Raw genomic sequence first — 24,481 nt, forward strand, 5'->3', positions numbered from 1 at the left:
ATAGTTTTCTATCTAGAACCACCCCTAGATCTCTGTCTTTATCAGAATTCTTTAAAGATTTCTCACATAATATATAGGTTGTGTGGGGTCTATGTTCTCCTATTCCACATTCCATAACATGGCATTTATTAACATTAAATTCCATTTGCCAAGTGGCGCTCCATGTACTTATTTTGTCCAGGTCTTCTTGAAGGGCATGGCAATCATCTAAGTTTCTTATCCTTCCTATTATCTTAGCATCATCAGCAAACATGTTCATATAATTCTGTATACCAACTGGTAGATCATTTATGTAGACAATAAACATCACTGGTGCAAGAACCGAACCCTGTGGTACTCCACTTGTGACATTTCTCCAGTCCGATACATTGCCTCTGATCACAGCTCTCATTTTTCTATCAGTCAGAAAATTTTTCATCCATGTTAGAAGCGTACCTGTCACTCCTCCAATATTTTCCAGTTTCCAGAACAATCTCTTATGTGGAACTCTGTCGAAAGCCTTTTTTAGGTCCAGATAGATGCAGTCAACCCAACCATCTCTTTCCTGTAATATCTCAGTTGCTCGATCATAGAAACTGAGTAAATTCGATACACAGTGTGTGTGTGTGTGTGTGTGTGTGTGTGTGTGTGTGTGTGTGTGTGTGTGTGTGTGTGTGTGTGTGTGTGTGTGTGTGCGTGTGTGTGTGTGTGTGTGTGTGCCTGCGTGTGCATGTATGTATATGATCTTGCATGAAAGCCAGCGTGAGTGCGTGTGTCCTGACTCCCCTAGGCTCATAATCCGCGTTCAACACACCAATAGACAGTCGTTTGATGTTCGCTTTGCTATCATTACAATTGCAGTAATCATATAATTCTGCAATAAATCGAATATAACATTTTCAGGTTGCAATTGCATTTGAATATAAAACGCCAAATAAATATATATATTTAAAAACTACTTTTGCACCAGGAATCTTGTGAAAGGTTTGTGTGTTCGTGTTTTTTCATGTTTGTTCGTTTGGGATATTATTTCCCCTTTGACGTCAATGTGAAATATTTATACTGCAAAATCATTCGTAGTTTGATGATTTTGTAATAGTTTGGATGCGTTGTTCGCATGATTGGGACAAGCAGTATAATGAGAGTAACGGATGATGAGGGGTAAGGGCGACAAACAATGTGATATGTGAATATAATGAACCATCGGTACAATGCTATTAAGTCCTTGTGTCACGCATCGCAACGTTAGTTACCGGTGGCGGTTTGGTAACACATTCGCCCCAAGCTTTGCCAGCGATTTGACTGAGGTTCGTATTCCTGGCAGGGGAGGATTGACTTGGCACCAATCCTTTACTGTACACCTCTCTTTACCAAGCAGGGATAATATACCTTGTTGTTAAACGATTGGCGGGTCGTATTCGAGGGAAACTATTGGGTAAGGCTTACTGTGAGCTTTTGATGGGAAAGCACTTAGCATGTTAACAGGAGTCAACAGTCGTCTGTTTCTTGCTCCCACCTGAAGGATAGGTTAAAGGCTCGACATACACAACAACCCAGAGAGTCGAAACACACAAGGATCTGCAATATTGACCTGCAATGTGCAACTTGAAGACCAGATGCCGAAGCAAAAACACGATTTTCATCCCTTAAATTGTTCATGCAAAATTATTTTCTGACAAATGATTCTAACTTAAATAATCCATTATTAAATAAATGTTGATTGGAATAAACATTATTCCAATCAACCGTTGTTTTTGGTTCTTGTTGTTGTTGTTGTTGTTCGAGGTTCAGCTACTCGTGAGAAAACTTCGTACAGTATGGGCGAACGTGTTCGAACCCCGCATAAAAATTCTGACCGCTTGAATGCTATATTTCAATTTCATTTAAGACTTTCCTGTTTCTCTAATAAAAACTTGATCACATCATTTTTACAATGAATTTAACAAATATTTAACTTTATCCAACATGTTAAGTGTGACATTAAAATTAAACTCATAAGGTTAATCTACTTTGGGAAAATGATTTGCGATACAATTTGTAAGTGAAAGGGTCTGCAAACAAGGACGACACTTAAATGCAACAAACAAACAAACACAGAAAATCAGAAAATCAGTCTTGCTCATACAAGCACAAATACAACCATACAATAGCAAACAAACAAGCTCATCACTGTGTTTGGCCGGGATGCGCTAACCAGCCTCGCTTAACGATCACTTAATTTCAGAGCAGAGGGGAGATTATCAGGAGAGGGAGAGACTGGTGTGTGGCTCCGAGGGCACACATCTGACCCCTTAACCCCTCCCCATGCTCCAGCACCCCCCCCCCCCTTCACCACACACTTTACCACCCCCCACACCACCACCCCCACACCACCACCCCGCACACCACCACCCCCCACACCACCACCCCCCACACCACTACCACCTCATCCACCACAAAGTCCACCACCAACATCAGCACCCCCTCCACAATCCCCTCCAGCACCCCCTTCACACTCCCCCTCCACTACCCCCTCATCTATTCCCTCCACCACCCCCCTTCACCACCCATCCACCACTCCCTCCACTATTCCCTCCATAATCCCACCAACACTTTCTCCTTCACTTTCTCCCTCAATTCCTCCAACACTCTCCCCACCACTCCACCTCCAACTTCACAGTTTGGCCCATGGAGGAGGTAACGTTCGGAGAGCGGCTGTTGCCATTACCAGACCGGTAGGGGGAATATTTTATATTATAATATATATATAATATTTTATATTTTATATCGTGGTTAATTTTGTCCAGAAGACTTTTGTTCATTTGTCCGGTTGGTAGTTGTGCATTCTTCCCGGCTGGGGTATTAACCCCTCGATCTCTGGTGTTGGGGTTTTTTGTTCTCCGAGCTTGAAACATCACGGCAGGTCGATGGGCTGGCAGGTCAATATAAACATCCTGGCAGGTCGATGGGCCGGCAGGTCAATATAAACATCATGGCAGGTCGATGGGCCGGCAGGTCCATATAAACATCCTGGCAGGTCCATATAAACATCCTGGCAGGTCGACGGGCTGGCAGGTCAATATAAACATCATGGCAGGTCGATGGGCCGGCAGGTCCATATAAACATCCTGGCAGGTCCATATAAACATCCTGGCAGGTCGACGGGCCGGCAGGTCAATATAAACATCATGGCAGGTCGATGGGCTGGCAGGTCAATATCTGACATCGACCCATCAATATGGCAATATCTGCCATCGACCCATCATGGCAAGTCGATGGGTCGGCAGGTCAATATGAAACTCATTGTTTCAATCATTAACTCAAAATTAATATTTAATTAACGTATAGGATTCCTTTACATGATTCCACTGGAACATTTTCCACCACCTTCGTCGAGGATACAAACCACACGCGCAGCTGATAATATTATTATCAACTTGAGAAATGGTACGTCGTTGGACAGTAGTCCGTTGGAAAGGTCAAGAGAGTCCTTTGGAAAGGTTAAGAGAGTCCTTTGGTAAGGTCAATAGAGTCCTTTGGTAAGGTCAGGAGAGTCCTTTGGTAAGGTCAGGAGAGTCCTTTGGTAAGGTCAAGATTCCTTATGGTAAGGTCAAAGAACCCTCTGGCAAGGTTAAGAGAGTGCTTTGGTAAGGCAATTGAGTTCCTATAGAACGTCAGGAGAATTCCCTAAGTCCACCCACAGACTTGAGATTCTCAACCCGCTCTCGCACAAGACAGCACATATATGACTTATTGCTTATAGTCACAATTTCGCTAATAAATACGCATATATGTGACATATTTCAAGCCATATTATTTTTCAAGGCACTAATTTTTCCACTCAGTTCAGATTCCACAGCTGAGAGTGCTCTCCAGTAGTGAAACGTGGTGGGATGTAACCGTAGACTGTTACAATGATTTCACACCTATGGACACAGCATAGTCGACAAGTGTACTTGTATTTCTGTCTTCTGACGGTCATATCCTACACCTAGGCTCAGGGAGCACGGGCACCCAAGCTTGCTGTGTATAGTTATCGATAATGGGAGGAATAGGAGGTGGGTGCGATGGTTGATGAGGAGGAGCGGACGGAAGAAGAGGCGGAGGAAGAAGAAATCCATAAAGAAAGGACAAGGAAGGCAGTAAAACATGAAAAGGACACTCCATTGGCACCACGGAGTTGCCCTTAATGACTCTGGGTGTGCAACAAATCACAGTCGAGGCAAGACAATGCTGTTATTTACGGGCGAAGCCGCGCGCTAAGTTGTTGTACAAGACTAATGTTCCGAACTATTGACCTTCCTGTTACACTCAAAGTTTGGGATACGAGTTCTGTGTGCAGCGCTTACTCCCCTTCTTGTGTTCGTGCGCGTGTGTGTGTGTGTGTACTTACCTATTTGTAATCACCTATTTTCGCCTGCAGGATCGAGCATTGACTCTTGGATCCCGATTTTCAAGCTATCGGTTGTTTACAGCAATGACTCCGGTTCTATTTCCCTTTCATATCTAATTTTAAAATTATGAATAGAGTTTGCTTCCACAACCTGCTCCTTAAGTGCATTCCATTTGTCCACTACTCTCACGCTAAAAGAAAACTTCCTAACATCTCTGTGACTCATCTGAGTTTCCAGCTTTCACCCATGTCCCCTCGTTCTGTTACTATTCCGTGTGAACATTTCGTCTATTTCCACTCTGTCAATTTCCCTGAGTATTTTATACGTTCCTATCATATCCCTCCCTCTACCTTCTTTTCTCTAGTGTCGTAAGGCTCAGTTCCTTCAAGCGCTCTTCATACCTCATCCCAAATAACGATGGGACGAGTCTAGTTGCAAACCTCTGAACCTTTTCCACTTTCCTTATGTCTTTCTTCAGGTGGAGACTCCACGATGGGGCGGCATACTCTAAGACTGGCCTCACGTAGGCAGTGTAAAGTGCCCTAAATGCCTCCTCAGGTTTCTGAATGATGGTCTAACTTTTGCCAGTGTAGAGTACGCTGCTGTTGATATCCTATTTATGTGATTGGGTGTTACGTCCAAGCCCAGGTCTCTTTCTCGAGTTGTCACGGGTAGGCAGTTCCCCTTCATTGTGAACAGTCCCTTTGGACTCCTATCACCTAATCCCATTTCCATAACTTTACATTTGCTCGTGTTGAACTCCAGTAGCCATTTCTCTGACCGTCTCTGCAAACTATTCAAGTCCTCTTGGAGGATCCTACAATCCTCATCTGTCACAACTCTTCTTCAACTTTGCGTCATCCGCTAACATTGACCTGTAGGATTCTTCTCCTGTAAACATGTCATTAACGAATAATAGAAATAGAATTGGTCCCAGCACCGATCCTTGAGATACTCCACTCGTTACTAAGTGTGTGTGTGTGTGTGTGTGTGTGTGTGTGTGTGTGTGTGTGTGTGTGTGTGTGTGTGTGTGTGTGTGTATGTGTGTGTGTGTGTGTGTGTGTGTGTGTGTGTGTGTGTGTGTGTGTGTGTGTGTGTGTGTGTGTGTGTGTGTGTGTGTGTGTGTGTGTGTGTGTTTGTTTGTTGTGAGAGTGGGAGGTACGGCGGGAGGGGCGGGGTGTTAACCGGTGAAGAGAAGGAGTGGGGGAGATCGAGGGAGTGAGGGAGAGAGGGCGAGCGAGGGTTTCCTCCGTTGTGGCACTGATGTCGTACTTCTATTTTGTTGACTAATTAGCCCACTAAGACACAGTCATTGCAGTTGCTATTTCTTATCCAATGTGTTACACTTCGTAATATCACGACACAATGATTTTTCGCCGTATCCTTCAGATGTCCAGAGTTATAGATACTTCTTTGAGGAGCGCGGCCCATGTGACCCCTACTCCCAGCCTAGCCTGTATTCACCTAGTCGTATTCACCTAGTTGTGCTTGCGGGGGTTGAGCTTTGCTTTTTCGGCCCGCCTCTTAACTGTCAATCAACTGTTACTAACTACTAACTAACTAATTTTTTTTTTTTTACACACACACACACACACACACACACACACACACACACACACACACACACACACACACACAGAAAGCAGCTCCGTAACAGCTGTCTAACTCCCAGGTACCTATTTCCTGCTAGGTAACAGGGGCATTCAGAGTGAAAGAAATTTTGCCCATTTGTTTCTGCCTGGTCCGGGAATCGAACCCGGCCCACAGAATTACAAGTCCTGCACGCTGTCCATTCAGCTAGCAAACCCCCCTTCTGTGTGCGTGTGCGTGTGTGCGTGCATGTACGTGCTCGCGTGCAGGAAGCAGTAGAGGGCGTGCAAGGGGACAACATCGTGCCCCATAATGCAGTGTTGGGCAGAGTTTATGTATTACACAGGAGCATTTTCTTCTCTCTAAGATGTGTCCCCAATACTAAACAGCTCAATAAAGGTATTTCTCTTAACTCCTTAATATACATGTGACTCTTAGCCAATTTTTTAAATACAGAGTCGAGCTGATGGGAAAAAATCCTTAAATTGTTACCTGTTGAATGTGTCATTAGTATTTATTAAAATTGATCAAAAATAAATATACAAAGTTACATTGAATTCATCTAGAATGGAAATATTCAGATATATATATTTTTTATATATATGTTTTAGCAAAGAGATTAAAATGAAATATTATTAAATTTGCAATGCTTCACACATATATTATTCTGCCAGTGACAAAGGAAAGTCGTTGATGTGAACTGGTTCCATATTGGTCAGTAATTGGGTAACACTGTTCCCTGATGCCACTTACACTTTGAGGATAATTCCTGCAGCCTTTTCAAAATCCCTTTCATTCCAGGATGGAACTGACACTATGTATGTTAGGACACAATCATCCCTCCCTCCAACCCCATTACCTTCCTGAGGGCATACACACGTGCGTATATATATATATATATATATATATATATATATATATATATATATATATATATATATATATATATATATATATATATATATATATATATATATATATATATATATATATAGAGAGAGAGAGAGAGAGAGAGAGAGAGAGAGAGAGAGAGAGAGAGAGAGAGAGAGAGAGAGAGAGAGAGAGAGAGAGAGAGAGAAAGAGAGGGTACCACCCCTGGTGCAATTATAGGGACCCGCAGCCGTGTATGAAAACATGAGAATGGAAGTAACTGCAGAAGGCCTATTTGGCCCATACCTCCTATTCCTGCTTCTATGTTGGTACGAGGTCATGAAATGGGTAGAATATAGTTATGCATTAATTGTCTGTTGATTGCTGGTGTTGACTTTTTGATGTGTAGTGCATCGCTGATGTCGAGCCGCCTGCTGTCGCTGTATCTATCAATGATTTCTGTGTTGTTTGCTAAGATTTCTCTGGTGATGGTCTGGTTGTGAGAAGAGATTATATGTTCCTTGATGGAGCCCTGTTGTTTATCCATTATTAATCGCTTAGAAAGCGACGTTGTTGTCTAGCCTATATACTGAGTCCTTTGGGGCTTACAGTCCCCAAGTGAGCATTTATAGGCATAGACGACGTTGGTCTCTTTCAAGGCGTTCTGCTTTGTGTCTGGAGAGTTTTTCATGAGTAGATTGGAAGTTTTTTGGTTTTATAGTAAATTGTCAATTGTATTTTCTGATTTTTGTCTGTAGGGATAACGTTCCTATCAACAATATCTTTTAGGACCCTTTCCTCCATTTTATGAGCCGTCGAAAAGAAGTTCCTGTAAAATAGTCTAATAAATGGTACAAGTGTTGTGTTGGTTGACTCTTCTGAAGTCGCATGGCGTTTCACCTTTCTTTTTGTAACGTCTTCAACAAAACCTTTAGAGAAGCCGTTGTTGACTGGGACCTGCTTACCCTACAGAGTTCTTCGTCGACTTGCTTCCATCCTAAGCTGTGGCTGAGAGCCTGTCGACGTAAGCGTTGACGACACTCCTCTTGTACCTGTCTGGACAGTCACTATTGGCATTAAGGCACATTCCTATGTTTGTTTCCTTAGTGTAGACTGCAGTGTGGAAGCCTCCACTCCTTTCCGTGACTGTTACATCTAGAAAGGGCAGCTTTCCTTTGCTGGCCTTCTCTTTGCTGCAATTTACCGATTCCTTTGAAATTTGGACACAACATTGCATTCGAATAGGCGCGTGTTTTTAATGTACCTACAATATTCATATCTCACCTGTGACCGAAAAAAAAAAAGTTTTTTTTTAAACAGCCCCATCTGTTGGACGTAAGAGCAACACACGCTGTAATCTCTGAAGGTTCTTCATAGATTGCTTTGAAAATTTGACACAACGTTACATTTGAATACGCGCCTGTTTTTATTTACCTACAATATAGATGCGACATCTGAGACAGGTAAAAACATGTTTTTTTGAAAAACAGTGCATCTGTTGCACATAATAGCATAATAGCAACACACGCTATACTAAATATGATACGATTTCATTTCAATGTTTCCGATTGCATTGATAAATTGAATTTTCTTAGATTTCGATTTATTTTCATTTTGATTCATTATTTTATGTGATATTGCGTTGGAATTGAGCTGTGTTGTTTGCCATACCGTTCATTTCGTAAGTATAAGTATAGATGCCACACCTGTGACAGGTAAAAACATGCTATTTTTGAAAAACTGCACCATCTGTTGCACGTATGATCAACACACGTTATTCTAAATATGTTACAATTCCATTTCAGTGTTTCCAATTTCAGTGATAAATTGAATTTTCAAAGACTTCGATATATTTTTATTTTTATTTAATTATTTTGTATGACATTTCGTTGGATTTGAGCTCAGTTGTTTTCCATACCATTCATTTCGTGAGTACAGTTTTTTTTCATTGTTTTTCATTGTTTTTCATTGCGGTTTTTTAACTGTTTTTCTTATATTTCAGTGATGGGAACATCAGACCATTTGATGTTTCCAGTTTTCTGATTGAAACATCAGATCATTTGGGGAAGGCATCTGACGAGGGAGTGGGGAATGGAGGGGAGGATGAGAGGACAGGTAGACAGTTGGTGAGGGACTACACTTGCGTTTCAACTTTATCCAATAACTATGTTGACTTCAGTGCTACACAAGCAGGAGGAGCTGCCAATCACCGGGAAGCGGCAAAGTCACGTAAGTACAGAGACCTTGAGCACCACTTCAATTTTGTCCCCATTGCCTCAGAGACACTTGGTGCCTGGGGTAAAAGTGCTGCTAGCTTTTTGAAGGAGTTGGGGTCTAAGCTAATCGAAACAACTAGAGACCCTAGAGCTGCCAGTTTTCTTTTTCAGTGCCTTAGTGTGGCAATCTAGAGAGGAAACGCTCACTGCATCCATGGTTCCTGCCCACCATCTGAGGAGCTGGAGGAGCTATTCAACTTGTGACAAGCAGCCTTGTACCCTGTATGTAATCAATATTGTAACTTTTTTTGTGTAATGACATTTTCAAATAAAGTTAGATAAATATACACACATACCAAAAAAATAGGGGTGGTAGGAAAAGAAAATATCAAAGTGTTCAGTGCGGATCCACAAGGTCTTCTCTGAGTACTCTTTATTCTCTTCTCCGAGGCTATGGGTCCCTACACTTGCACCAGAGGTGGTACGCCTTCTAGGTTTGAAAAAAACTATATATATATATATATATATATATATATATATATATATATATATATATATATATATATATATATATATATATATATATATATATATATATGTCGTACCTAGTAGCCAGAACGCACTTCTCAGCCTACTATGCAAGGCCCGATTTACCTAATCGATGATGATGACCTCTGGTGAGTGGCATAATGATATCAACGCCATCTAGAATCTGCATTCGATTACATTTTCAGTTCCCCGGTAAACGGTTGGCATTCTATATTCTCCTTGTATACTTTCTGTCTGTGATATGACTTTTATGTTCACAGAGGTATCTTGGAGAGTCTATTGTGCTGTGCAAGGCAGTTCACTTTGGGCAGTCCAGAACTCCTGATTTGGGGTCTGTGAGAGGACAAAGTGGCCGCCGTCGGTAGTAGCAGTGTGTTAGATGTTGTACTTATGTAGTGTTGTGTGGACCGACGTACGTGGGATTTGGCCTGGAAGAGTTACGAGACGACAGTGGTGCGTCTTCTGAGAAGTGCTGCTAGAGATTTCTACGAGGGTGAGCTACCCCTGTATGTGTTTATTTGTGACCCCTGTTTACGTGTTGCTGAAGCCCTCTGTCAGTGTGTTTCTGGACTGGAAAATGTGTGGACTTGCCCATGTTGAGGAAGGTGAACTTGTCGGTAATTACCATTGAGCGTGGACGACATGTACCTCGAGATAGTGAACTCACCGAGATTTGAAGAACACTGCAGATATATGAGTGTTCTGGGTGAAAGCGACACAGTGTACATAGGTGTAGTTATAATTCTATGGATAACATATTGGTGAAGGTGTAATTGAATCTTGTTTACCCCCTTTATTCCTTACACTATTACTTGCTATCGCCAATTTATGCTTCCTGGTGTGTGTGTGTGTGTGTGTGTGTGGTGGGGAAAAAAAAGTAGTTAGTAAACAGTTGATTGACAGTTGAGGCGGGCCGAAAGAGCAGAGCTAAACCCCCGGAAACACAACTAGGTGAATACTTGCGTACAAACATACATACATACACACACATGACAGTAGGACCAACACAAATACAGTTATTCACTGGTTATTCACAACCTCTAACACAACTAATACAACTTATTCCGCACACCTTCCAACACATTAAAATGAATTTGACGATCCTCACCCCCCCCCATCCCGTCCTCCCCCCCCCCCTCCCCCCCCCCACCCCGTCCATATTCTTCGACTATCCTGGAAGCAAACATAGTGAACGACTCAATAGAAGAGGAACGAAATGACGAAGGATTTGGAAGGAGAAAGTCCTTGGTTTCTCTTTTGTATATTAGGAAAATCAAACGACTTGCAGAGGACTCCAATCCTCCCCTTAAGAGGTTGCGGACGGGAGTCGAACCTGTCTCTCTTGGATGGTGAGGCGAAGAATAGTCCTTCTACAAGGATTATGGGGAAAGGGGGGGGGGAGAGCTTCACTCTTGGATTGGGGGAGGAAGAGTGCCTCTTGTGGATGGGTAGGGGATAGGTGTGGCTCTGTTGGGATTGGTAAAGGAGTGGAAAGGAAATTACTTGTTGGGGGGGGGGGAGGAATAAACGCCACCGTTAACTCAAACAAGAGTGAATCCCAATATCAACTCTGCCAGAGTGAACACCATTCTTAACGTAGTTGTCACCGACAGAACTCTCGCTAAGTTGCAATTTTATTTAATCTTAGTCATTATCACCCCCTTGTTAGTACCACCACGCTTATAGTCACCACTACCACCCTCCCTAACACCACCTTCCTAACCCCACCCTCCTAACACCACCACTAATACCAGATCAATCACCACAACATCAAAACCAACTGAATCACCACTCGTGCCAATATCACCACAACCACAACTATATCCCCCCTCTCCCCCTCCACCCCTCCTCACCACACCCCTCACCAGCACGCTTACCACCACCATCTCCACCCTCACTGCCCCCAACCACCCTCCAGCAGGCCACGACACACCACCAGTCACCACCAATGAATGAAAAAGCCCCGGCCGGCGCCTGCGAGCCTCCACCATTGCTCTGATTGGATCCTATTCAGGTGGCGGAGCGGCAGGCATTAGACGGCAGCTTCCCCCACCCCACCCTTACCCTCCCCCTCCCCCATCCGACCGGTGCAACAAGAAAATTGTGGTCAACATCCCCCCCCATAACCCCCCCAATACCCCCTCCCCCCACTCCCTCAAGCCGGGTAACGTTTTCATTCCTATTTGGTTAAGTGAGTCCAGCAGTGAGGGGGGCACCTGAGTGGAGGTGCACTTTGCCCTCCGCTGCATACATGTTTCCTCTTTACGTCCTTTGAAGAGGACATTGCAGGGCGTTGCAGGGCGTTGCAGGACGTCTGGGGGGCCAGAGGGAGTGACCCGGGATCACCGTCCAACTCCCCAACTTTATTGTTTTACGGCCGGAATATTCCAAAGACGAAAGTTTTTATGGTGAGAGGTGGTGGTGGCCGGCGCTCACTCCCGCCTCAAACCTCCTGAATTATTCCAAAGCGAATTTTACGATCTTGAGTTAGTTTACAGGTAAGTAATGTGTGCAGTGTAAACCCCAGAATACCGGCGGCGGCTCGCGCTTTTGCGGGAGAAGGAAATGGTGGTCCGAGGCTTCCGGTCTGGTAATTCTTGGTCGGGATGGGCTTGTCTGAGGTCTATAGTCTGATGCTTCTTGACTGGGACAGGCAAGGGCTGGTCTGAGGTCTATGGTCTGACTGGGAGATGGAAGGGTTTGGGGAATCTCCCAGCAGGCAATTTGTTAATTTAGATTCATTTACATGAGTGGACTGTATGAAGCAGACTGTATGGTTAATTTCATCTTCTGTTAGGTCTTCTGTTTCATCTTCTCCCTATACACATCAAATGGGGGAGTTATTCAATAATATATCAACCGTAAATCATGGATTGATAACAATTAATTATATTGATTAGTTAGCTAATGTACTTGTTGCTTAGACTGGTCTCTCGGGTCGTCAGTCGTCACAGATCTGCCAAAAGGTCACAACGTAACAATTCCTCAACCTACAATCTATTGGCATTATTAGACAGATCTGAAAGTTATATAACATTAGCTGCAAGAGGCACACTGTGTTCAGTCATTAAGCAAGCCTCGTAACCCGGCTGAATCACGAGTTTCCCCGAGCTCGAAAATACAAGTAGAAACATGTAAACACAACCTGGACGAGGTCTCTCGTACGTGGAGGACGCGGCAGCAGAAGTGGCGGTGACCCGCTCCGCCAGTACCACACACCTGCTCCTGGAGCACCTCACCAGAGCCACACACCTGCTCCTGGAGCACCTTACCAGAGCCACGCTTGCCTCCTCATAATGCCCGCCCCCTACACCTGCTCCAAGACCAGTCACGTAACACATACCAGTGAAAATTCGGATTGCCATTCACGAACGCAGAGAGGAAGGTGTTGGAAATACGCAGCCATTTACGAAGAGAGGAAGGTGTTGATTTATGTATAATGTTATTGGTCTCAATCACAAGGGAACAGTTTTTTACTGTTTCGAACGCTGTACGGAGAATAATTAAGTAATTGAGACATAATGTGGATAGAATTCATGCCGTGACTATTTTTCTTCCCACATGAAGCACATAGTCACGGCGGGTAAATTTTACTGCAAAAGAGAGAGTCACTGAGTCACTGTATATTTATTGAATCCAATCTAATAAAGCAATTTGTAAATGAAAGCTAATTGCAGACTGGAAGTATTGAAAGTTAGGCAGAATAATACTCACGGCGTACACGTGGTGGCTGTTGCAATCGCCCTCCTGCGCGTCCTAGGAAACGTCTGGACGTTCACTCACTAGAAATTAATATTGTTAGTAAAAATTAGTTTCCTGACACAACGAATTTATCTTGTTGTGTCAGAGGTTAGTGGTTTGGGTGTCGGAAATTTTCGGCAAAGGGCATAGCATAAGTGTGTAGTGTGGTGGTACTTGTGGAGAGTCCCAGCACACGCGCATACAAGGCGTCCCATCACACACACACACACAAGGCGTCCCATCACACACACACACGCACACTAGGCGTGCCATCACACACACACACACACACAAGGCGTCCCATCACACACACACACGCACACTAGGCGTGCCATCACACACACACACACACACAAGGCGTCCCATCACACACACACACGCACACTAGGCGTGCCATCACACACACACACACACACAAGGCGTCCCATTACACACACACACGCACACTAGGCGTGCCATCACACACACACACACACACAAGGCGTCACATCACACACACACACGCACACTAGGCGTGCCATCACACACACACACACACACAAGGCGTCCCATCACACACACACACGCACACTAGGCGTGCCATCACACACACACACACACACACAAGGCGTCCCATCACACACACACACGCACACTAGGCGTGCCATCACACACACACACACACACAAGGCGTCCCATTACACACACACACGCACACTAGGCGTGCCATCACACACACACACACACACAAGGCGTCACATCACACACACACACGCACACTAGGCGTGCCATCACACACACACACACACACAAGGCGTCCCATCACACACACACACGCACACTAGGCGTGCCATCACACACACATACACACACAAGGCGTCCCATCACACACACACACGCACACTAGGCGTGCCATCACACACACACACACACACAGGGCGTCCCATCTCCCCAGGGACGCCCTTAGGCTCCTTACTCGTGAACAAAAAGACATTACCATCCATTACCACCGAAGCTCCTTGTGGAATCCTTTCAAATTTTAGTTTAGCTTTGGGGATAATTATTAATAATTAAGTTGGTGGCGGTAATTACCTTAGACTGTCATCTTAGTTGACACACGTCTTTAAGATGGGCGGCCGATAAGACGTGTAGTGTTGACATCGCTTGCAACATCAATATGATCTTAGCATAGTTGTGTGAGGGTGTGTACTCACCTATTTGTTCCTGCAATATCGAGCTTTAGATCTTGTGCCCCGCCTTTCTATACCCGCCGGTTGTATAAAGCAATAACTCGTGAGCTATTTCTCTATCAGATCAACTTTTAACATCATAAACGGGTTTTCTTCTACAACATGGCATTTTAGATCATTCTATTTTCCAGCTACTCTTACCCTTAACACAGACAAAAAATCTCTCTATCACTCGTCTGAGTCTGAAGCTTCAATCCGCGCCTCTTTGTTCTATTGTGTTTCATTGTGAACACTTACTCTTTTCCCCATTCTGTTGACTCCCCTAAATTGTTTATTCGTATTTCTGTCTCGCCTCTTTCTCCTCTTCTTTTGTCGTCAGGTCTAGTTCTTTCGGTCTTTCATCATACCCAAGCCATCGCTATTCTTAGACGAGTGAACTTCTGAACCTTTTCGTGTTTCCTTGTAAGTTTTAGTTTAGACGGAGAGTTCCAGCATGATGCGGCATACTCTACAACTGGTCTCACGAAAGCGTTCGTCGTCATTCCAAATGCCTCATTATATAGGTTCCTGAATGATGTTCCGAGTGTTTCTAGTGTAGAATATACTGCTGATGTCAACATATTTATATGAGGCTCTGGGGTAAGGGTTACCTCCACTCACAGGGCTTTTTATTAGTCGTTAAGAGAGGCAAGTTTCCCTTGACTTGTTTGTCGTCCGTTTGGTCTCCCAATTTTTTTTTTTTTTTTTTTTTTTTTTTTGATACAAGAGTTGTTACATTCTTGTACAGCCACTAGTACACGTAGCGTTTCGGGCAGGTCCCTGGAATACGATCCCCGCCGCGAAGAATCGTTGTTACAACCAAGTACACATTTTACTGTTGAGTTAAACAGAGGCTACAGTTAAGGATTTGCGCCCAGTAAATCCTCCCCCGGCCAGGATACGAACCCATGACAAAGCGCTCGCGGAACGCCAGGCGAGTGTCTTACCACTACACCACGGAGACTGGTAAAGACACTTCCATCACCTACACTTCTTCGTGTTCAACTGCAGTTGTAATTTTTTTTCGGACCAACGCTACAGTTCGTCCACGTCACCCTTGGAGAATCTCACAATACTCGTCTGCCTCCAACTCTCTTCTTCAATCGTTTTGCGTTGTCTGCCAATATTGACTTGTTAGACACAACTCTTGTAGTTTCCTCAGTAACACAAATGATTATTAGCATTGGTCGTGGTACTGATCATGTTTAGGTACGTTGCTTGTTACGCTAAGCCACTCCGACTTCTCGCCTCTCACCGTGACACTCGAACTTCTGTCTGTGAGGTATTGACTTAACCATCATAGTGGTCTTACACTCGCCCGCGCCTGACTCTCACATGTGGGCAGTAATCTCTTGTGAGGAACTGTGTCAAAGATTCTTGGCAGTCCAGAAATACGCAGCCTGTCCGTCCTTCTCTGTCTTGCCTTATTTTCGTTAATTTATCATATCATTCCAGTAGGTTCGTCAGACTCGCTTTCCCTTCCGTAAAGTCCTGTTGGTGTATGTGTACATACCTGACTCTCTCCAGGTGTAGCTAGTCTTGTCCTTAGTATTCTTTCGTGTACTTTACAAAGGATTCTTGTCGGTGACTTAGTCTCTAAATAAGTGCCTCTTCTCTTTTCTTTCTTCTAAAGAGGCCCCACATTTGCCTTCTTCGAACAGCTAGGCAATTCTCCCTTTTATAATTGAATCACAAATGATCACCACTAGAGGGATGCTAAGGGATGTGTCGCTTCTTTTAAGATTCATGGCGAGGCATTCTCTGGTCCACCATCTTTAGGTCCATCTAGTGACGCTAATTGGTTCCCATTACTTCCTCTGCTCTTGCCTCAATATCTGAGGCTCAAGGGATACCTCCCCGTCTAGCACTGACAACTGATCAGGCTCAGTCATGAACGCCAAGGAAACTGGCATTTACTTCCTCGATAAGTCCTTATATGGTATATAGTCCGATATGTCCTTATCCATCATAAGGATAAGGACTCCCTACACTTCCCCCTTTTTCGTAATCTAGTCACTTGTTGACCAGACCACACACTAGAAGTTGAAGGAACGACGACGTTTCGGTCCGTCCTGGACCATTCTCAAGTCGATTGTCCACTAGTCACTTGGTCGTTCCGTGCCATTTTCCTGCCTATATAACCGTGTAGTAGCCATAGTGGTTTCTTTACTTTTTAAGCATTATCATTTTCGTTGATTCATTCTGATACTTTCTTTATATAACTTATTCGTTGCTAATCCTGAAGCATCTATTCCTATTTTCTTCTGACCTTTGATTGCAGTATTTCTTCCACTTCCTCCTGTTGTTGGGTTTTAGCTGGTTGTCACTGTCTATTGAGCCATGGGAGCTGGTTGGCACTGTCTACTGAGCCCTGGGAGCTGGTTGGCACTGTCTACTGAGCCATGGGGGCTGGTTGTCACTGTCTATTGAGCCATGGGGGCTGGTTGTCACTGTCTATTGAGCCATGGGGGCTGGTTGGCACTGTCTACTGAGCCATGGGAGCTGGTTGGCACTGTCTACTGAGCCATGGGAGCTGGTTGGCACTGTCTACTGAACCATGGGAGCTGGTTGGCACTCTCTACTGAGCCATGGGAGCTGGTTGGCACTGTCTACTGAGCCATGGGAGCTGGTTGGCACTCTCTACTGAGCCATGGGAGCTGGTTGACACTGTCTACTGAGCCATGGGAGCTGGTTGGCACTGTCTACTAAGCCATAGGAGCTGGTTGGCACTGTCTACTAAGCCATAGGAGCTGGTTGGCACTGTCTACTAAGCCATAGGAGCTGGTTGGCACTGTCTACTAAGCCATAGGAGCTGGTTGGCACTGTCTACTAAGCCATAGGAGCTGGTTGGCACTGTCTACTAAGCCAAGGGTTATTATATTCCTCTTTTATTGTTGGTATGAAACACTCTTGAGCTTCTCTGAGTCTCAGTTTGACTTAATCCATCATTTCCTGGTCTGAGTGTCCAGTAATTACTTTCTCTTATTCTACCTTTTCCAGGTATACTCTTGCTGCCTTGTAGTGAAGTGTCTTAGCGCTTGTGTGTAAGGTAATTACGCGTGTGTGTATGTGTATGAGCGGGAGTGTATGTGAGCGTGTGTAGGTGTGTGTGGGGGGTGTATGAACGTGAGAGTGTGTGTGTGAGTGTATGTGTTTGTGGAGGGGGGGGGGTGTATGAACGTGAGTGTGTGTGTGTGTGAGTGTATGTGTGTGTGTGGGGGTGTATGAACGTGAGAGTGTGTGTGTGAGTGTATGTGTTTGTGGAGGGGGGGGGGTATGAACGTGAGTGTGTGTGTGTGAGTGTATGTGTGTGTGTGTGCTTGTGTGTGGTGGGAGGGTGTGAACGTGTGCGTTAGTGTGCATATGAGTAATTAGTTGCTGTGAGTTTGAGTGGAACACTGAGAGAGAGAGAATATAAAGGGGGAGAGTTGCCCTCATCGTCTGACCATTTGGTCAAGCTGTTCTGTTTTGTTGTTTAATCGCCTTCGTCCTCTCCCCGTTCTCTCTCCTTCTCTCTCTCTCTCTCTCTCTCTCTCTCTCTCTCTCTCTCTCTCTCTCTCTCTCTCTCTCTCTCTCTCTCTCTCTCTCTCTCTCTCTCCACCCCGCAACATTTCCCCTTTACTCTTTTTCCCTCTTGCTCCCCATTTTCACCTTCCACCACACCAGAGGTACAGAGCCAAGTTGGATTTTTTACTTCTGTTCATGTTTTGAACCGTCCTTGTCTTCAGCACTCTCAGTGCCGACTGGACTCTTGTCTGACCTTTGTCCCGAGAGTGAGAGAGAGAGAGAGGGGGCGGAGGATGTGTCTTCGCTAGCTATTTATGTTACCTATATGTGCGTGCAGGATCGAGCTGTTAGCTCTTGGACTCCGCCTTTTTAACCGTCGGTTGTTCAATGTACTGACTCCCGACCTGTTCTTCCTCCTATCACCTCACCATATATGATAGAAGGTATCATGTCTACTATACATATTTCGTTCTTTCACACGCACATATGTACAAGTGGAGTCCGTAACAGCTGTCTAACTCCCAGGTGCCTATTTACTGGGAGGTGAAAAGGCCATCAGGGTGAAAGAAACTCATCCCATTTGTTTCCGCCATCGCCGGGGATCGAACCCGGACCCTAGGATTACGAGTCCCAAGCGCTGTCCACTCAGTCACAGGCCCTTTTATGTACTCACCTAGTTGTGCTTACGGGGATTAAGCTTTGGCTCTTTGGTCCTGCCTCTCAACCGTCAATCAACTGGTGTGCAGATTTCAGAGCCTATTGCGCTCTATCAATATTTATTTGAAACTGTGTATGGAGTCAGCCTCCACCACATCACTTCCTAGTGCATTCCACCTGTTAACTACTCTGACACTGAAAAACGTCTTTCTAATGTCTCTGTGGCTCATTTGGGTACTAAGTTTCCACCTGTGTCCCCTTGTTCGTGTCCCACCCGTGCTGAAGAGTTTGTCTTTGTCCACCATGTCAATTCCCCTGTGAATTTTGTAGGTGGTTCTCATGTCTCCCCTTACTCTTCTGTTTTCCAGGGATGTGAGGTTCAGCTCCTTTAGCCTTTCCTCGTAGCTCATACCTCTCAGTTCCGGGACGAGCCTGGAGGCATACCACTGAATCTTCTCTAACTTTACCTTCTGTTTAACTAGGTATGGACTCCAGTGCGTTGGGAAAACTGTCAAGCAATGACCCTACTTTCTATTCCGACGCTTTCTGCTGTCTCCCGTCCCTGGTACCGCTGCAGATCCTGCCCGGACAGAACATCCGAAGGCTCTCCCTGTTGTATTTTGTCTGAAACTGTTTTAGTTTTAACACTATAATGATAATGGTACATAGGAGTCTGGAAGACGGGAGGGTAAACACACACACACACACACACACACACACACACACACACACACACACACACACACACACACACACACACACACACACACACACACACACACGCCACTCCTCCCCCATGCCACGACTCTACAACAAAAACATTATGGCATATTTCCGTCTCAGAGCGCCACCTGCGGCCCACCTCACAGCTGGTGCTACGGCCTCCCCAGCTGCCTCTGCCTGGCTGGCACTCCTGGGGCCAGCTGCACTCTCAAACAAAAGTATTATTTGTAAATTCATAATTGTTATGTGGCATACTTGTGGGCGTTGCCCGGGTCTGTCTCCCATTTATTAATATATCCCTCTATGTATCCATCTATGTATCCATCTATGTATCCATCTATGTATCCATCTATGTATCCATCCATCTATCCATGTATCCATCCATCTATCTATGCATCTATCCATCTATGTATCCATCCCTATATCTATATATCCATCCATCAACGTATACATCTTTCTATTATCTATTCACCAAGCTATATACTCACATATCTGTCCCCCCTTCGTGTCCCCTCTACCCTCCCCCTTATCTCTCAGAAGGGGGGAGGGGAGAGAACCAATGAACCAACTGTGTGGATAAATATTTTTTTTATTAACACACAGGTACATCTGCATTTGTGCAGCTGCCCTAGACTATATGAAGGGGAGTACAGTGTGTCAAAAAGCTAGCTACGTGGTGCTAAAATCCCCATCACACAGGATGGTTAGTCATACAGAGGCATGTGATAAGCAGTCTGCACTGGCAGACTCTGGGTGCATTATGAGGACTCTGGGTGCATTCAAGATCACGAGAGTGAATAAAGTAATTGCAAAGCTCCAGGTACCTCATGCCAACGGGTCTGAATGGTCTGCTAATTGGGCATTCAGTGATGTAGTGTGGGAGATCATGCCGCAGTTCCTGCTCACAGAGCTTGCACCTGGAGTGCTCAGGATTGGGAGATCCGTCACCTGTAGCCACCTGCCACAGGTAACGGTAACCCAACCTAATCCTGTCAACCACTGTGTCGCACAGTCTGGTGGACGTTTTGTGCTGCCCATAAACATAGGTTTCAGATCTGAACAAAGCATAGTTTTTTATACTGGTGCTTTCAGGTCGTTGAGAGTCAGTAATTTCACTCCTATCCGACCTGAGCGTTTGGAACAATATAGTTTTGACAGCTGAGATGGGGGATACCTAGATCTAATTCAACTTCATCTCTTTTACACGCTAATTTGGCTGCAATGTCTGTCTCATTATGATGGGTTATATTTATGTGTGATGGTATCCATACAAAGGAGACTCAGAACCCTTTAATCTGTACAGCAATTAGGTCATCTATAATTGGTAGTACGAGGTTCTTGCTGTCGATCTTCCAGGGGAAGTTTCCGATTGCTTGAAGAGCAGACTTTGAATCTTTTTTTTTTTTTTATTAAAAAATGAGGTACATCTGCATTAGTGCAGCTACCCTAGTCTATATGAAGTGGAGTACAGTGTGTCAAAAAAGCTAACTAGGTGATGCTAAAAAATCCCCATCACACAGGATGGTTAGTCATACAGAGGCATGTGATAAGCGGTCTGCACTGGCAGACTCCGGATGCATTTTGAGGATATCAACAAAAGATTGAATACGATCACAAAATTATATTTGGTAAAATTCCACGCTAGTCACAAGCCACATTTCGCATATATTTCTTGAAACAGTTAACTTAGGCCTACCCCTACCGCCCTGTGCCCGTCTCCTACCCTAGATCATTTCTGCCCTGCAAATTTGAACGAGACTAACCTCGAGCATCTGGCCTACAATTTTAGACAGATGGAAGGACAGAAAATGGACATTTTCACTTGTAGAATAGATTACACTGGTGTGAGCAAGCGCCTGCGGGCGTCAGTCCTGCGGCACTCTTACTACTCATCACCGCGTGCAAGTACCTTCCCCTGTCATTGGTGTCATTCATCACCAGTAGCGTGATCGAGACTTGATGAGCGACAGTCCTCCCTCGAATTTTATTGAAGATCCAGAATGTGTGGAATGTGTGTGTGTGACTTGGGACCAGACCGTCACTGACGCCCTGGTCACCGTCACTGACACCCTGGTCACCGTCACTGACACCCTGGTCACCGTCACTGACACCCTGGTCACCGTCACTGACACCCTGGTCACCGTCACTGACACCCTGGTCACCGTCACTGACACCCTGGTCACCGTCACTGACACCCTGGTCACCGTCACTGACACCCTGGTCACCGTCACTGACACCCTGGTCACCGTCACTGACGCCCTGGTCACCGTCACTGACACCCTGGTCACCGTCACTGACACCCTGATCACCGTCACTGACACCCTGGTCACCGTCACTGACACCCTGGTCACCGTCACTGACACCCTGGTCACCGTCACTGACACCCTGGTCACCGTCACTGACACCCTGGTCACCGTCACTGACACCCTGGTGCCCTCAGGTCAGGTGGATGGAAGGGGTGGCTCCTCTGCTGGCTGGTCTGCCTTTGTCTCCCCTTTACACAACTGTCAAATAACTGTAGATCTTTCCAGCTATTTTGGTGAAAAGTCCGGAGCTGTTACACAGATAACGGTGAAGAATCTGCTTATATATATATACTGCTTATATACTCAATCTGTAGGTATATATACTTATATACAGCATGGGGGTCTGTGTGACCCCCATGCTGAGTTAGGACACCACAGCAGGTCCTGAGTAACCCTGATGTCCTGAGTTCCTGAGGTCCTATGACACTCCCATAACTCCCACGTGTCATCATGGAAAGTTGTGCGAGGTTCACCTAGAGAGTTTGGCCTCCAAAGAATTTCGTCAATTTCAAAGTGACTGAGAAATTTGTAAATGGGTTTTGTGAAGACGTAAACAAAGAATAAATATAAAGTTTGGTCACAGTATCCACGTACTATAAACAAAACCTCAAAATAGAAAAGCACTCGTAATTTTTGTTTACAAACTTTATCTACCCAAAAAAGTGAGTTTTATGAATACACAATCAAGTGAGAGGGAGGACTGAGGGGTCCCAGCTGACCCATACAAGGGGAGCCCCTTCTCCGTGTCATCAGTGTATTCTGGCATATCGCCCCCTCTACCCATCAAACATCTATTTACCTTTAATGGGTGACTCTAATAGATGAATGGGAAGGACGAGCTGTGGCCATTGGATGGGGAGGAGGGGTAGGGGGAGGTCGGGGGGTTGGAGGATAGGGAGCAACACTGGACATTTAATTGTAGGGTTAAGGGTGAGATTGCTAGAGGGAGATAAGGGAAAGGGTGGTTTAAAGGGATGCTATGGAAAATTCAAAGGGTAAGGGGGGCCTGGGAGGGGAGCAGAGGAACTGAGTGGGTAGGGGGGGGGTGTGGATGTCCCCCACCCCCCTTTCCCCTCAGCTGCTGTGCTTTGATCTGGGAATGTGTAGTATGATTCATTCATATCCTTCACGTCATGCTACCTACCCTCATCCCTAGCCTTCCCCCCCCCTTCTCTCTCTCTCTCTCTCTCTCTCTCTCTCTCTCTCTCTCTCTCTCTCTCTCTCTCTGCCTCTGCCCTCTGCCCACCCCCCTCTTTCCCCTCCCCTCTTTCCCCGCTATCTCTCCCCATACCTTCGTCCCTCTCCAAGCCATTATTGAGTGTATAATTAAAGGACTTGTGTAAAAGCTATCATACTGATATCTTTCCCCTCTTCGTGTATGACCCTGTGTGTATGTCGCGAGGTATATTATGTGTATAGCAGAGGAGCCGGGATGTATGTATGCGCCTGTATCTCTAATTGTTCTCGATTAGAAGCGCGGACGTGGGTGTGGGAGGGCCTGGCCATGGACACGGGTTCCATTCCCAGCCTAGGCAGAAACAAATAGACAGAGTTTCTATCGCTGATGCACCTGTTCACCTAGAAGTAAATGGGAACCTCGAAGGTTGAGAGTTGCTATGGCCTGCATCCTATTTATATGTATTCACCTAGTTGTACTCACCTAGTTGTGCTGGCAGGTGTTAAGCTCTGCCTCTTTGGTCCCGCCTCTCAACCGTCAATCAAATGATGTACAGATTCCTGAGCCTACTGGTCTCTATCATATCTACATCTGAAACTGTGTATGGAGTCAGCCTCCACCACATCAGTGCCTAATACATTCCATCTGTTAACTACTCTGACACTAAAAAAAGTTCTCTCTAACGTCTCTGTGGCTCATGTGGGTACTCGGTTTCAACCTGTGTCCCCTTGTTCACGTACCACCCGTGTTGAAAAGTTTGTCCTTATCAACACTGTCAATTCCTCTGAGAATTTTGTAGGTAGTGGTCTTGTCTCCCCTTACTGTTCCGTCTTTCAGTGTCGTGAGGTGCATTTCACGCAGCCTTTCCTCATAACTCATGCCTCTTAGTTCTGGGATTAGCCAAGTGGCATACCTCTGAACTTTTCCAGCTTAGTCTTGTGCTTGATAAGGTACGGGCGCCATGCTGGGGCCGCATACTCCAGGACTGGTCTTACATATGCTGTGTACAAGGTTCTGAATGATTCCTTACAATGGTTCCTGAAAGCTGTTCTGATGTTAGCCAGCCTAGCATATGCCGCAGATGTAATTCTTTTTATGTGGGCTTCAGTAGCCAAGTTCGGTGTGATATCAACTCTTAGATCTTTCTCTCTGTCCTTTTCATGAAGTACTTCATTTTCCATTCGGTATCCTGTGTCTGGCCTCCTGTTTCCACCACCTAGTTTCATGACGTTGCTTTTACTCGGCTTGAACTTTAATAGCCATTTATTGGACCATTCATTCTGTCTGTCTAGGTCATCTTGTAGCCTCCTACTATCATCCTCTGTTTTAATCCTCCTCATAATTTTTGCATCATCAGCAAACAATGAGAAGAACGATTCTATACCCTCTGGGAGATCATTTACATATACCAGAAACAGTATAGGTCCAAGGACTGAACCCTGCGGGATTCCACTGGTCACGTCTCGCCAATCTGAGGCCTCAAACCTCACAGTGACTCGCTGTCTCCTGTTGCTTAGGTACTCCCTTATTCAATGGAGTACCTTCCCTTTCACTCCTGCCTACATCTCCAGCTTTTTCACTAGCC

At 45.2% G+C, this 24,481-nt stretch overlaps 1 protein-coding gene across 1 annotated transcript; it reads left to right on the plus strand.

The window, feature by feature from the left end:
• The first annotated feature begins 21,372 nt into the window (after positions 1-21,372).
• LOC138369924 (uncharacterized) lies at positions 21,373-23,265 on the plus strand. The gene is made up of 2 exons (XM_069333673.1): positions 21,373-21,853; positions 23,192-23,265. The coding sequence occupies exons 1-2, from the start codon at positions 21,373-21,375 to the stop codon at positions 23,263-23,265; spliced, it is 555 nt and encodes a 184-aa protein (XP_069189774.1).
• Positions 23,266-24,481: the final 1,216 nt, after the last annotated feature.

Source organism: Procambarus clarkii, chromosome 30 (assembly GCF_040958095.1).
Source record: "Procambarus clarkii isolate CNS0578487 chromosome 30, FALCON_Pclarkii_2.0, whole genome shotgun sequence".
In the NCBI taxonomy this organism is placed as follows: Eukaryota; Metazoa; Arthropoda; class Malacostraca; order Decapoda; family Cambaridae; genus Procambarus; species Procambarus clarkii.

Bases quoted from the DNA above. Each gene is read 5' to 3' on its own strand.
- LOC138369924 (XM_069333673.1), top strand. From the start codon at position 21,373: ATGAGCGACAGTCCTCCCTCGAATTTTATTGAAGATCCAGAATGTGTG. The intron at 21,854-23,191 runs GTCAGGTGGATG...GTTCTCGATTAG, and splicing joins TGACACCCTGGTGCCCTCAG to AAGCGCGGACGTGGGTGTGG.